Source organism: Lagopus leucura, unplaced genomic scaffold (assembly GCF_019238085.1).
Source record: "Lagopus leucura isolate 7727_CA_CO unplaced genomic scaffold, USGS_WTPT01 Super-Scaffold_100044, whole genome shotgun sequence".
In the NCBI taxonomy this organism is placed as follows: domain Eukaryota; kingdom Metazoa; phylum Chordata; class Aves; order Galliformes; family Phasianidae; genus Lagopus; species Lagopus leucura.
The window spans coordinates 2,427,703-2,443,094 of NW_024962291.1; the positions used below are offsets into that span (position 1 = coordinate 2,427,703).

General features: G+C 39.7%; 1 protein-coding gene across 2 annotated transcripts in view; it reads left to right on the forward strand.

Moving 5' to 3' along the window:
• BRSK2 (BR serine/threonine kinase 2) overlaps positions 1-15,392 on the forward strand; it is a 294,340-nt gene that overhangs the window by 248,925 nt on the left and 30,023 nt on the right. For both annotated transcript variants that reach the window (XM_042884557.1, XM_042884558.1), the window contains exon 13: positions 12,663-12,723. In XM_042884557.1, the coding sequence (XP_042740491.1) occupies positions 12,663-12,723 (61 nt within the window). The remainder of the gene's footprint in view (positions 1-12,662; positions 12,724-15,392) is intronic.

Genomic DNA, 15,392 nt, shown 5'->3' on the forward strand with positions numbered 1-15,392 from the left:
CACTTATGTGAACCATGGGAGTTGCTTCCTCAGTCACTATGTCTATCCTAAAGGAAGCACATGCATTTGGATTTACGCTTGTATAAATCAGTCAGTCTTAAAGAACACTTAACACTTCACGTAGATATATGCTGATGATGCTATAACTTTTTCAGCTTTATGACGTGATTATTTTTGTCTAGCTATTAAGATCTGCTCAAAATGAGCCTGTTGTGCCTGCTCAGAAACTCCCTGTGCTGACTGAAAACTGGATGAAGTGGAACTGGATGAAATGGAATAATTTCCAGTCCAGAGACCCCTAGAATTGCTAGAAAGTTTTGCTGGCAACTGTTAACATCCTGCCTACAGTGAGGAGAAAGTGATTTTCAGGACCTTTCCAGGACTTATTTCAGCCTGGATATATGGTCTTGAGTTAGACTGCCAGAAAGATTTTTCGCTGTAGTGGAGGTTGGAAACCTGACTTTGAGTGTGTGGTTTGTTTTGATATTTAATGTTTGGGTTAAGGAAATGTTCAGGTCAGCGTGTACTCTTAAGTGTTCCTGGTAGGCCTCAAAGTGATAAGGATGAAGATGACACTGACAAACAGTTGCTTACTCCTTATTCAACTTTCTGTATTTAATCTAGTACCTGGTAGATGTACGAGCCATAAATTGCCCAGAGAGGAGCCAGACAGAGGTGAATCACTTTCCCCCACCCCAAAGTTGCCAGTGAGTTGTACTCTGCGGCTGTTTGCAGTAACTGTCCAACTGGGCAAGACAAATAGGAAGTGGTGAGATGAACAATTGAGGATAATAATCCAGTCTTGTTCCGCCAGCCTAGAATGTATTTGATTGATTCTGAGATTTTCTGAGGACTGAAACCTTCCATCTCTCAGCTTTGCCTTTGAATTTGGAAATGCCGAAGAAGCAAAATTGTGTCTCATTATACTTTTGCTTTTAAATATCTCACTTAATTCCGGATGAGAAATTATTGGAAGTCAAAGGTCTGAGATGAGTGCACAGCACTGGAGGTACACATCCAGGTGACAGGAGTAAGAAGAGTTTTGGCTTTAAGGAGGAAGTAAAACCTTCCAGCCACAAAAGAGATATAGGGAAATTCATACCACACAACACATGGTTGGACACAGGGTGTGATTGAGGGTGGAGGAAGGGATGTAATAACACCATGATTGATGATAATGAGCTTGGCAGTCCTTGTTTTGGAAGGGGTTGATGGGAAGATAGTATTTTACTCCATGTCTGAGCTTCCATAACTCATACCATTCCACTTCCACAGATGACAATGGCACATATTGTGTTGCTGGCAGCACAGTCTTTTATAACATGAACTGGCTTCATTAACAAACACCACTGCATAGGGATTGTCTGGGGACGATGCATTGCTGATGGGGCACCATCTGTCAGAGCAGTCAGTAACAAAAAGACAAGTGCCTTCCTCCAGGACTGAAGGATTTTTAGTGGCCAGCAGCATATTATTTTCCATGAAATGACCCACTGAGAGTGGATTTTACAGTGCTAGATATCAGATCCCAGGATTGGATGCTTTTTTTAAGAATGACATTCTTTGGTCTGGATAGAAGACTGATTAGTGCTTTTATCCTATAATACTAGGAAGACAGGGAGGTGGACTGTGGAAACAGGCCTCCCGTTTAGACACAAATGGCCAGTACAAACATCTGGAGACACAGAGCTATTGCTTCTTTCTTCAGATAACCAGTGGGCAGACTCTTCTGACCATGAGCAGAACACACCCATGTGTCATGATTTAGTCCCATGTCCTTTTTCCCAGTAATAAGCAGATGTTTTGTTGCAAAAAGGGGATTCATGTTATAGCTTCTGATTTTATGTATCTGTGTGATGAGCTTGCTTTTGGTAACCAAGTGGGGACTCTACAAGCATTTGGTCTGGGCTTGTTTAAGGGCACATCTTTCTACTGATATTTGAAACTCGGCAGCTTTGAGCCAAGCAGGCTGAGAAGGTGTTAGGTGAAAAACATAGACAGTTAGTGGCTTAGTTCTGAATAATGTATAGGAAGAATTCAATACAAACACTGCTTTTTGAGCTTGCTGACACCCTGAAATATTTGTGCTGACCTCTGCAAGTGGTCTCCAGTGGATCTTTGACTGTGAATGACAAAATTAGTGTGCACAGACACCTGATACTTGGTTTTCCCTGCTAGTTGTCCACCTAGCAGGTTCATAGTGGCATCTTACTTGATTCTGCTTTTGTGCTATTTCATTGTATCGTCAAAAGAAAAGAGGTAGATTCTGAGCTTACTTTAATACCAGCTAATTCATCCCTTGGGCCAAAATCATACAGATAAAGGAGAATTCTGTGGGAACAAGAATCCTTCGGGGATATACCAGAAATTTTCAGCAGCTCTACTGGAAAAATCCAAAACCTGTTCTAAAATGGGCTTTATTCATTTTTTTTCTGGTTATTGAAGTAGATAGCTTGTGTGAAAAATCAGCTAACGTTAGGAAGCTGTGTTCTGTGAAACAGTGAAGCATATCATAGAGAACTCCCCTTTTAGCAAAGCATAAGGAATTTTGCTTTTAAGCTTCAGGAATTCAGACCTAAGATATGGGAAAGAGAGTTGGGAGTAAGTGGTACAGGGGCCTAATGGCCTAATTTAAACCCTTTCCCAGGTTGTGCTTACTGTTGAGATCTTCTAGAGAAATCTGAGTAATGTGTGCTTTTGCCTTTTGTGCCTTGAGGCATGTTCTGTATGCCCTGGACAGTGTGATAAAAGTAGATTGTATCTGGGTTTTCAACTAGATAAAGAAGAGCAGGGTTTACAAGTATGTTTGGGGGAAATCATCTTAGACCTCAGAAGTCAAGGGGAGATAATGAACTTCAGCTCTCTGTAGGCCTAGCCCATAGCTGTAAAGTGAAAGAAACTTTTCAGAACATTGCTTAAAAAGGGGAGGATGGGTTGGGGGGCTGGGTGTCCAACATTGCTTCAGGTGACTCTCTTTTATAAATGTCCACACTAGTAACTCTGTTTTCTCGCTTTGTTCCTGCCATAGTAAAACAATGTTCAGTAAAAGCCTGGATATCTCTGAAGCCAATCCCAAATTCAACAAAGAAGAAAGGTATATAAACACTGACAATATGTTCCTCTCCTCTACCTCACTGCTTAGACCTTAAAGATGCAGTACTTACCTTCTCTGTATGGGGACATAGCTGTTCCTTCTTAGAAAGAAACAAAGAGAGTGGGATATTTACTGGCCCCACTACGTACAGTTTTGTACAATGCCTTACATTTGAGGCTATCCCCAATGCAGCCTGTGACTATACTATTTTCCCCACTACAATGTTATTGTGTTGCTACTAGTTCAGTTCTGCCATGAGTTAGGATGCCTAAGCTAGAATATGTATTTGCTAGAACTGCTCTGGGAAAGGCTGGAGCTAGGAGAGCCAGGAGTGCTCCATTCTCAGCACTAGAAACAGCAGTACAACCAAGTCAGCAAGAGCAATAGTAGGAAATGTTGAGAATCCTGTCTGATTTGAGCAAAAAATTAAGTACCTCTAGGTAAGGGACAAACTCTTTAAGACTGTCCTGGCTGCATCAGAGAACACGAGGAAAAGGTGATTGAAAGAGGGGGCTTTTGGAGGATGATTCCAGTCTGACAGTCTAACAAATGCTGAAGAGTAAGAAAAAGAGTAACTCCCAACTATGAATAGAGGCACAGTGGAAGGCATACAGTTCATTAGATTTAAGGTCTCATGTGGCACCCCAGACTTATGATGAGGTTGTTGGTGGACGTAGAATTCCTAAAATTCTGGTCTTAGAGTAAGAGAATTCTTCTCTGATGTCAAAAGCTGTCATCCCAGTGGATAATTCTTCATCATAATGTAATGTTCATACGTTTTGGACAAACAGCCTATCCAAAATCGGCAGCTAAATACTTAGTTCCATATGATTCAAAAGAAGTGGTGAATTCCTTAAAGGAACCAGCTTGGGGACTCAGCTAGCCATTTTTCTATTTTTCCCTTTATAGCCTTTCTACTTAAAGATAAAAGCGGTGTTTAAGCTAAGGAAGACTTACAGGATGTAAAGACAGTCTCTGTTTTGGCCTTTTGCAGACTGAGTCCTTTGTGAGCAGTGTTTCAAACCTTGAACATGCCACAGTGAAGTTCGAATACCTTGCACTCACATGATTGTCCATCATGTATGTAAGGCACCTTTAAGATGGCAACCTAAGTACAAGAATTGTACCCAAACCATTAGAAAACTCATAGTTTCATAGCCATAAAAGAATAGTGGTTACGTAGGCTTTAGTGGATGAGTTTTCCTCAGACTGATACATGTTCCTCTCTCCAATTCCCCCTGTATGTAGATTGTATTCTTGAATGTGTCACTTCTTGCATTAGCATTTAGTGTGAAACTACTCCAAAGACTAGCTCTTTCACAGTAATTAAAAGTCAGGTTCAGTAAGAGAGGTGCCTTTACATCTGTGCCTTGAGAAGGGTCCTTCAGATGTCATCATCCCTCTGTACTTCTCTAGCAGCTGTTAGGCTGTGTTAGGAGCAGAGGAGGTGACTCTTCAGTAGCAACTGGGGGAACTCCTTATGTACATGCAGGCGCTTTGTGTTCCCCCTCAAAGGTATTTTTTTTCAGAGTACAGGAGAAGGGTAGGGCAGTCACAAGGATCACTTGTGGCCCCTCCTCACTGAAAGGCCAGGCTGATTTTTGAAAGATCACATTCGCTGTTCTCTCACCTTCCTCTCCCTCTTAGCAGTTAGGATGAGGGACCTCAGTGGCATGAAAATTAGAGGAACTGAATTCTACATCTGTGTACAGCTACAAGAAGGGAAGGGATAGGCAGTGAAGAGATCCCCAGCCAAATGAGGACAACTAATCCTGATGGCCATTAAATTTTTGTTCAGCATTTAATTATCCAACTTTATGACGTCTTTTTTAAAGGAATACTGCATCTTTAAGGGTCCCTTCCCTCTAGATGCACATGGTTGTCTTAGTAGCTGAGGCCACTGTCCCTTTCTTTTTCTTTCTTTCTGACTTTCACCCCCTCTTTCAGCGCTTCTCTTCTGTATCTGGGTTGCTGCAGCTCCGTAGTTCACTTGCTTCAGTATTGTAGGGAATGCACATGTCTGCGCTTCTGGGTCTATTGTGTCCTGGGATTGTCAATTTTTTTTGAACCTCATTTGCCTCTTCCTTTTCCCTATTGTCAACTTGCTTTCCATTCTCTTTGTTAACCTCCTAAGTGCCTTCCCCGTTGGGAAAATGACTTGAAAGAAAAATGAATCAACTTTATTGCACCCATTCTATTTACATTTTAATGCATGTTTGGGTATGGGTGTATTTGCTGTATAAATATACACACACGTTCCATTACACAATGGGTGTCAATTTGTTCTTCTCAGTTCATCACTGCAGGTAGATTTGTACTGGTCCAATTGAGGACAGCATTCATCCCTAAATATATACAATGTATATGTATTTGTATATATATGAATGAGATCTTAACCAAATTTGCACTCCACGCCAAAATACAAATGGAGTATCACTCAAGCACATGAAAAAGAACTTACTATAATGCTTCTTTCCACTTCTCTATTGATGCATAGCACAACTTTTTCTTTCTGTTCTAACTGTGTTTTAATTTTAACTTTCCTCAAAAGTACCTTGTGTTGCCTAGCCCAGCATTTGCAATGTTCTTGTATTCGGAAGCATGGCTAGTTGCACTGAGTAGGAAACTGTGAAATCTACTGGGCATATATTAAATTTGGCATTTCTGTTGGTGACTGTCTTGTGGAAAATGGATTTTCCTCACCCAGCCAGAGGTAACTCTGGCAGCTTGGGAGCCTGTTACTGAAAATGGAGAGAGAGAAAAAAAAAAAAAGAGACAGAGAGGAAAAAATCACAGCATCTGCCTTAAAAATTATTTGGTTTAATAACACACCGGGTGTTCTTTATTCCTAATTAATCTTTGTTAATCTGAAAAAGCGGTGATGCTTTCTTGAGTTTCCGTACCCTCACCCCTAAAAACTTGATAACCTGACTATTCTTTCCTATTTTGAGTGCTTTGGTTACTGGTGAAAAAAAGAATCTTGAAGTTTTTGATTGTCCCTTGGCATCAAAGTCAATGTGTCAGATATTCATTCTGCCTTTAAAGCTGCTGTTTTGGACTCTTTTCAGCACAGCATTGATTTATCCTCCGTTCACATTTGAAAGATTTCCCTTGCAACCTTTAAGAGCCAGAGTCTGAATTTATTTTAAATGAAAAATGAGATCCTGGAGCACAAGATAGCATCCACAGAGATAAGTGCTGGGTTGCTGAGCTGGTATGCTCTAGGTGATCTGAATTCCTGACTCTAAGACCATCATGACTAATAAGCCAGTAACAAAGCAGATTCACAGCTTGAGCTACAGTCTTGTACCCTGGGCTCCCAAGCTGGCTCAGAAATGCATGCTTTAATAACCAATAAGTTTCACAGTTCATTCATGGCAAAAAAAGTACTTCTTACCAGGCCAGCTTGGGGGACAGAGGGACACTACATTGAGCAAAAAGGAGACAAAAAGGAGACAATTTCCTTTATAACAGTTTGTTATAACTGTGACTTATGTCAGAGTCAGAAAAGAAATTCAGCATAACATCTGATCCCCGTTGCTCTGCTGACTGCTCTCATTGGGATTTGGCTGGAAAGGTTTTTTTACAGCCTTAGAATGTCCCTCTCCATATTCCCCAGTGCCAAAGTTGGGTGTGTCTGCATTATTGTGAGCAGGACAGAAGTTATTTTCTAGTGAATCAAACTGTCCCCCTCGTGTTCCTGGTTTCTGAAGATGTAGGCACCTGTGGCAATAATTATGACCGTGCAGTTCTCCGAACAGTATTTCACTCTGCTTTTCCTACTCTTCTCTCCACCTGCTTCCACATCCCCCTCTTTCTCTTTCTTTCTCTTTGCCTTCTCTCTTCATTTTCTCTTTCCAAGGATGGCGAGTGCTGATCCATTGGGGTAAGCTCTAGTTTTGGATTATTCCTGTTGTGGGACCTGTTATGACTCGTAGAGAAATTTCTCATTTGCACTTTACAAATACAATACAAGTGGATACAGTTCAGAGAATGAGACTTCTCAGCAGGGAGATAGAGAGAGATGTGGGAAGAAGCATTTTTGGTGCTTTTGTGTGTGTTTGTGTGCTTTTAAGTTGGAGTTACACTCCATATAGCTTAGTTTGGGGTTCTTTTTTGTTCTCTTGTCTGTATGTTTCAATGTCTGTGAGCACACAGAACTAACCTCAGACACTGTGTAGGTACCAAAATACCTGAGAATATCTCCCCCTTCTCTTTTTGTATCTTCTTGATACCTTCCAGTTAACTTTGATCCTAATTTATCCTTTTCTCTTTCTTTTTTTTTTTCCTTTTTTTTTTTTTTTTTTTCTAAAATAAAAATAAAGCTCAGTCCCATCTGTGTTATTAAAAAAAGTACTGGGTATTTTCTCTCTTTTGAGTATAGATTTTCTTAGGAGGTGAGCAGATGGCCCTAAACAAGATATATGTTCAAAGCTCTTTATTTTCAATTTTCAGTAAAGAGAATAGAGGTACAATTAGAAATGCAGTCCCACTTTGAATTAGATTTCCATTTATAAATTCTTAACATAAGGGGAACATTTATTAATAAATGATTTAATAAAAATGTTGTAATAGATCACTACAAACTACAGTAAAAGCTTATGAGAAGGTACAAACTGAGAGGGCTAATTAGCACCAGTAATATTTATATTCATACAGCATGTTTATAACATGCTTTACGATTTATTAATTCTTTCTAAACCATTTATAAATGATTATCATGCAGTATGATTGGCCGGTTAAGGCTGTTTAACATCACCTTCCTTGTGTGCTGGAAGGAAGAAGAAGAGGTGTGTTATCAACACCTGCAGTCAAAAATCACTGCCTGCTTTTTGTAAGGGCTTCATCTTCCCAAAGGGTATTACTATGAGTAGAACTTCTGACATAAGCAGAAGTATGTTAAGACTTAACGTCTTATGGTTGGTATTGTTTGGACAGTTGGGACTGTAAGACAGAGTAGCGTTAGAAGTAGTCTATTCTTACTCAGCATCAGGAAGCAAGGAACTACAGTTTGCATTTTTTGGACACCCAGGAACAGAAGTGATGAAATGTAATACACAGTGCCTGAATGTTCACTACTGCTTATTAATTTGGGTAGTTTTCAGGGGTTTCATACCCCAAACTGCACTTTACAATTTTTTATTTTTACTTGAGTGATCAAGCAAAGAGGAGTATCAAATGCCACCCAATTTATGCTTTAAACAAACAAAAATTGGCCGGATATTTTGGCTATGCCTTACAAAACTATGCACAGAATCAAATCAACTCAAAATTTTGAAGGCATTTCACCCAGGGGCACAAGTCAGATGCATTACTGCACGCTGCATGCATGCTGCAGGCTCTCCTTCTTGGAAGCATGGCTCCAGCTTGACCAGCTAAAAGACTGTATTCAGCATCCTAGTAAAACTGTGCTATGAAAGCAAGTTCTGCTGGGACTGCAACAAGGTACCAAACTCACTTTTTATTGTAGGAAAAATTTCTGTGAGGTGGTTATTCAAAGATGAAACAAATGCCAAATCTGACCCAAATGTTTAATGCTGGCTGCAAAGCCTGTGCACTTTATTGGTGTATACTAGGTGATGCACTGTTCAAAGCACTTGAAAATTAATCTGAGTGAAGGGCTATGTAGAGGTGCTCTGCACTGTGCTATATGTGTACTGTGGTTAGCAGATCAGCTGCTTTTTCTTCCTTCTTGTGCTTACACCTCAACAGTGTCAGGCTTCAGCCCTGGGTTCTTAGAGCTCACAAGAAATGGCAGTTCTCTTAAACCAGCTGGAAACTGGATTCCAGCTCCTTGGGTTTACCAGTAAGAGACCCACTGATCTAACACAAATTGGGCCTTACGTTGTAGCAGCTGACTAAAATGAGTAAAAACATGCTTTAAAACAAAGGTCCTTGTAATTGAAGTATCAAATAGATTGAATAAGGTATAAAGGCATCACATATATGAGCTACAGCCCGCACGTGCTCATTTCTTTTCAGTGCTTGGCCTCTTTCTTTTATAGCTCAGATGTCTCCTGCTTATTGTCTGTCTTTGAGATGGGAGGAATAGCCCACGATGATTTCAGTACCCACCATATGTTTAGAGTGCTCTCCGTGGCTGCCACTACCTAGAACTTGCGTCTAGATCCCTAAAGATGGATTTATTTATTTTCATTTCCTCCCTCCGTGTTTGACAAACCAATTATGTCACTATTGATGGGACTTGAGTCTCCTCTTGGGTCCCTAATGTGGCAGTTGTGTTTGAGGGAATGCTCTTTGACTGAGCAACTGCATTAACTTTTCTGTTTGTTTTTTCAACAACTTTTTGATGGCTTCCATTGAGTTAATGCCCAAGCAGACAGCAGTGCAAAACACAGAGCAAAATGAGTCACACACGATGTTCATAGATTCCTAGATTGTTGCGTGCAGTAGTAAGCTATTGGAACAAGTACACATTTCATACTTCCAATGACATTTAATGCCTGTAGAGTAACCTCTGAGGAGGTTGCTCACTAATAGATATCTCCTGTTAAATACGCTTAGTGTGTAGCCATAAGAATGTAAGATGATTTCATATTTTTCTCCTTTTTCCACATGTAACATCATCCAGGGTCTGCCATACTAATGTGCTGCCTGTACAGCTTCATACCTTTATTTTCTGGTGAGGCGAATACAGATGTAAATTCTCTCTGTTCTCATTGCAGCATTTCAGCATAATGCACCTTTTTCATTACTTTCTTTTGGCCCTGTCCCAGTTCTGTCCACCTGACTCTGAGATACAGGAGCAGTGCGTTTGTTTGTTTGTTTGTTTTAAAATGAATTCCAGCATTTCCTAGCTAGGGTGATCTCGATGGGAGGAAAAATCTCTCATTTTTGCTTGTTGGCATTTTTGTACTGGAGTGTAGAAACTGCTGCTGTTCTGAGTTCTTATAGCCAGCTTGGAAACTGTGTCACATTCGTAAAGGTAAATTCTGCAGGATTTATTAAATTGCAGAAGATGCAAGGAAGAAATTCTCAGTTTGGCTGTTACATTCCATATCAACATGTTCTTGTAAAAGGGAAAAGTTTTGATAATGTACAACTCTCTTTTCACCCCAGCACTTAAAATTAACCCAGGGTTCTTTAAGCTCTTCCTACTGCTCCTCTATACAATTTCCAGTGTGGACAAACTAAGATTTGCTATAAGACCTAAGACCTACGTCTTATATATTTTTGCATGTAAATCAGCAACAGAAATAAAATTTGTTTGATAGCAGTCATGTGGATAGTAAATGCATTTCTAGGAGGATATCACACTAACTCTCTCTTCTGTCCCCTACCTCAGGCTCCTAGGCTGGATGAAAACACAGTACACAACAACTCTTTTTTCAAATATTGCTTCCAATAAGGAACTGGGAGTTGGGAGGGCGGGACTGCCGTGTTTTGTCCTCCATGTGTGTGATCATTTTTGTAAAAAAATAGAAGGCAGTGGGGTTGGGAGGGGAGAATTCAGGACTTGGAAACATCTGATTGCAAAGAGGAAATAGCAGATTGGAACTTTTAATCAAGTATCCTGGAATTCAGGTGAGTGTCAGAGAGGACTTTCCCACCATAATTAAATATTGGTGGGAACATCTCCTAGTGGTGGTTAAACTCCTAAACAGGTGTTTAACTGCATCTTTGGGCACCTAAATGCCTCACAAATCTTGTGCAAGGTAATTTATAGGCTTGTCTTGTAATTTATGGTTTGGAATAAGCTTTTGCTGATGACTCATGCAAGGAAGATTTTAACCAAACTTCCCATATGCACGACACATCTGCGTTGCACTCAGCTATTTCAGTTATAGAACAGGCACACAAAATGGCCTATTGAAAGCAGAGCAGACAGTTCTCCCTTTAAAGCTACTTTGCATAAACCTTTATGAGCACCTCATATTACGATGGTGCAAATTTAAGTTCAACTAAGTGCCAAGACTGAGCTTCTAGATTTTGTCTGCCATACTGTCATGGGCAGACTGTGGCAGGGTACAAGGAGGGAAATTCTGCATAAATGAGTGCCCCAGTTTTTCATGGTGCAAATTTAGATTTAATTTGGAAAAAAAAAGAATTAAAAAAAAAAGCATGCCAAGTCTGGGCTTCTGCATTTTACCTACCTGTGATGGACAAACTGGAAAGAGATAGAAGGAAAACCATGCAGAGGATAAAGAGAGAATAAGATCTACCACTGTGTTCAGTGTTAACTTACTCTTTCTCTGGAACAGCCTCCTGTTATGCAGTTTACATATTTTTTAGCAATTTTAATACTCAAATTTATTTAGGAATGTATTTCTAGGAGTCCATTTCAGAAACAGATATTTTGATTCTTCTAAAACAGATTTAAAAGTTCGGTAATCAGAGACAATTAATGGCCTAAATTTCTTTTATATTCCCTTATATACAAGTTGATACTAACCGACCCGTATCAATTCTAAGTATGTGTATATACACATGCACACATATAATCAGCTTTCCAAGCATCTACAAGATTTTACGTTTTTACATACATTACTTGAAGGCAAATAATTGCTTTCATTGCTCTTAGTATAGGTGAAACATTGGTAGGTAGACTAAATTGGCATGTTGCTTGGCAGTTGTTGACCAGCTAGGTTCTTAGCCAAGTTCTCTGCTGTAAGATGTTTCAGTCTTCGAGTCAACTTTCTTTTGTCTAAAGCTATCTCTGGGGCGTACTCAGTTTGAGTCATATGGAAGTTTTTCTCATGGTGGGCAGCTCTCCTTCTGGAAAGTTGTTCTGCTGAAATGTTTGTTTATTTGGCCTGTGCCTTTTCAGCATGTTTTAATATAGCACATTCATATGTTTTGTTGTCGACAGCTCACAGTTTTATTAGATGGCCTTTGCTGGAGAGCATAAGAGCATTACAGCACAGGTGGCCTTGTCAGCAAGTAAAGCAGTTGATTCTCTATTGATTGGCTTTTTTTTTGGAGGACACCTGGGCAGTTATCCTGCTATTGGTGAAGTTACCAATAACAGCAGAACTAGTTATTCATAAACAAAACCTGGCTTGTTTAATGCAACAGAAGTAAATCTTACTGGGCAACAGAGCTGTGAAATCCATCAGTGAGAAGTTGGGGAAGCTTGAGGGAGTGTGAACTTTGATTTCAATGGGAAGTCACTGCATAGGGAACAAGTACGTATCTTGGTCCCAAAGGCTTGCTTTTTTCCTTATTATGTGGAGTAACTCCCTTCCTTTTTGCCTTATGCACACAGTGGCTTCCTATGTTCCTTGTGACAGAGCATCTCATTATGTGACCCCCAGCACTGTGTAGGAGAGAGTCCTCAGCACCAGCATGCATCTTGACAGTCCTTTTTGAAAAAAGAAGGTAGCAACTCCTGTAATGAGAAGGGATTATAGCTTCCTCCTTGAGCAAGCAGCCTTTCTTAGAGTTTTGCTGTGAGAGTGGGACAGTAATGAGAGGAAAGAGTCATGCTTTTTCCAGTGACAGTCTCCTTCCTTCTCCTCACATCATGCCTGTGCCTGCAGTGGCTGGTGTTCAGGGTTATTTCTTGTTTACATTTTCTGAGGGCCTTTTTCTTGTTGTGTCCATTCAGGTCTCGGTCAATCAGCGGCGCTTCATCTGGGCTCTCCACCAGTCCTCTCAGCAGTCCAAGGGTAAGTGGTTCTGCTTCAAGATCCGTTGGTCCAGTTCACTCACACATGCTTGATGCTTTTCAACATCTGTTGCTGCAGAGCCATGGCTCTTAGCTGGGATGTTTTGGTTTTCCTTCGCAGCTTGTAAATTTTCATGAGTGGTGAGGGAAATGATGTCTACAAATCCAAGCTGAGAATTTTCCATACATTTTCCCTGCACTATTAGAGGTACCTCAGGGATCTCACTGTGCCCCTGTCCTTTTTCAATCTCAGAAGTGCATTGAATAACATTGTTATGACTAAACACTGCTATTTCCAGCTGAGGTCTGTATATGACATGATTTCAGACCATGTATCAGAAACTGTTTCACAGCTACTTTCAATCAAGCCACAGCAGAGTATCAAGCCATGCTGGCTACAATCAACTTAATTCAGTTTGCCACAGAGTAGCTTGGATTAGAAACTCAAACAAAATCAGTTTCAGAAATTTGAGGAACAGCAAATTTAAAGGGAGAATAAAAGTAAATAAAAAAAGTAAAGTAAATTAATTGAGGGTATCGTAAATCCCCAGTAAGGTGTATACTATAAAGACAATCAGGTGTAAGTTTACAGGCTAGTAAAGCTTCCAACTCCTTGCTTGATTGAATTGTTTTCTGAAACATATTCTAGGTTCCCCTGTTTTGCAACTGACAGAAATATGTTTGCAGTCTCCTCTGTGTCTTTAGTGTACCAGGAACCAGTGAAGATCCATTTCCTTTCTTTCCTTGTTTGTGTACCTCTTGAATGGCAGTGGGATGAAGCAGATATCTGAGAATTCTCATACCACTGCAGAATGTACTGAGAAAGAGCAAAAAGAGCTGTGTGCATAAAATAAGCATCCAGAGCTGCAAACCTTAGACCCGATCTTTAATTGATCTCTTGGGATCAATTTCTGACATCTCAGTAGGACTACATCAAAGAATAAGGATGACAAGATCTGTTCCATAGTTGCTGTATCTTAACATTATTACTTAATAGGCAGTTGATTAAATAGTCTTCAAAGGGATTTAGCAGCCAGATGGCATTTTCCACAGTTCATAACCATTTTAAGGTAGGTCAGATTTGTGGCTTAGAAGGTAATGTTGGAATAAAAAAATTTTTAAAGTCCTTACCTAATAGCATCTTAGATTATTGAAAGGAGAATATACTTTAAAAATCAAATGCACATTTCACTGTATGCACTGCTTAGGTAAAGTTCTATGAGAAGTTGAATTCAGTGGCAACTAAGGGTTGTTAAATCTCACAGGATCTTGCTAATGGCTTTCCCTATTGCACAAGCTGAAAGACAGACATGATCTCGTTCTTTGTTATGTTACTAGAAATGTGGTAATTAAGGATGCCCATTCAGATTAGTAATGGCTTAAGTGGGAGTTTAATTTGACTTGTTGCTTTCAAATTTGTTTCTCAAATAGTCATGCACAAATGATTTAAAAATTGCACGGAAATGTTTGCAATCACCAGTTTTTGACTTTTATCATTTGAAGTCATTTGCAAATGATTAGTAGTCAGATGCTGGTAGTGACTTTTATAAATTAAGCACTTTCTTCATCTTTTCCCTTTTCCTTCTTGTTAGTGATCAGTATGAACCAAAATGTCAAACTTAATTTTAACTTTACAACTCTAACAGTAATACGAACTTTTTGATGCAGTGATTTTCTTTTAATTTTAATGGCCTAACCCTAAGTTCTTCAAGTAGAAAGCTCTGATGGAAACAATTTTAGACATCGCTTTAAATACATCTCAGCAAGTTAGAAACATGGCAGCATTGTGTTAATCCATCAAACCCAGAAAGTGAACTTAGTACTGCTGCATGTGCTTACCTGACATGTGGGACAGTGGCATGTCTGGATGTTGCCTGACTAGAGCTTCTAAATATTCAGAATGGATAATAATAATAGTAATGAAGATGATGAATGTTTCATGATAGTTAATAATTTGTAAAAAATCAGAACATGAATGCAGACCAAAGGTAAAGAGCTTGAGTGATAATGTCTATTTTTAAAAGTCTGCCAGTACTTGCAATCTGGGGTGTTAACAGCAATACTTTGTCAGGACGTTCATTTTGTTTTAAAAGTGACTTTTACGTGCAACTGTGCCTTGAAAAGGCTTCTGTCTTCTCAAGTCTGTGTACTGCTTTTCGCTGGTTCCATATGAAGTTTCCCAAAATGCCTGTTACATGTTTAGATGTTATTGTTTGGGGAAAAAAAAAAAAGTCATAATCCCATTTTTGATAACTCGATGCTGGATTATGAACTTTGTCTTTTTCTTTTTTTACGCTGTATCTTACAAACAGTGGTTCTCCCCATACCCTTTCACAGCATTGGGACTTAATGTCAAAGACTGCTGTAACTGTATGACAGAAATCTTAATTATCAAGCTGTCTTTGACAGCATGAGGGATGTTGCAGAAGCATAAAGACTGATGGGAAATATCATCTCTTCCCAGATAAATGAATTTTCCAGGCCTTTCTGAAATTTTTGCTATAGCTATTCACAAATTAAGCACCGAGTTGAGGTCACGTTTTCCTCTTGGCGCTATGTGCTATGAAACCCCGAGCGGATGCTGAGCAGCTTAACCATCCAGGCCAGGGGAGGAGGCCAGATGCCAACATGGCATCACTCTCCCTTAACTCCTTCCTTCTGCAAGGATGG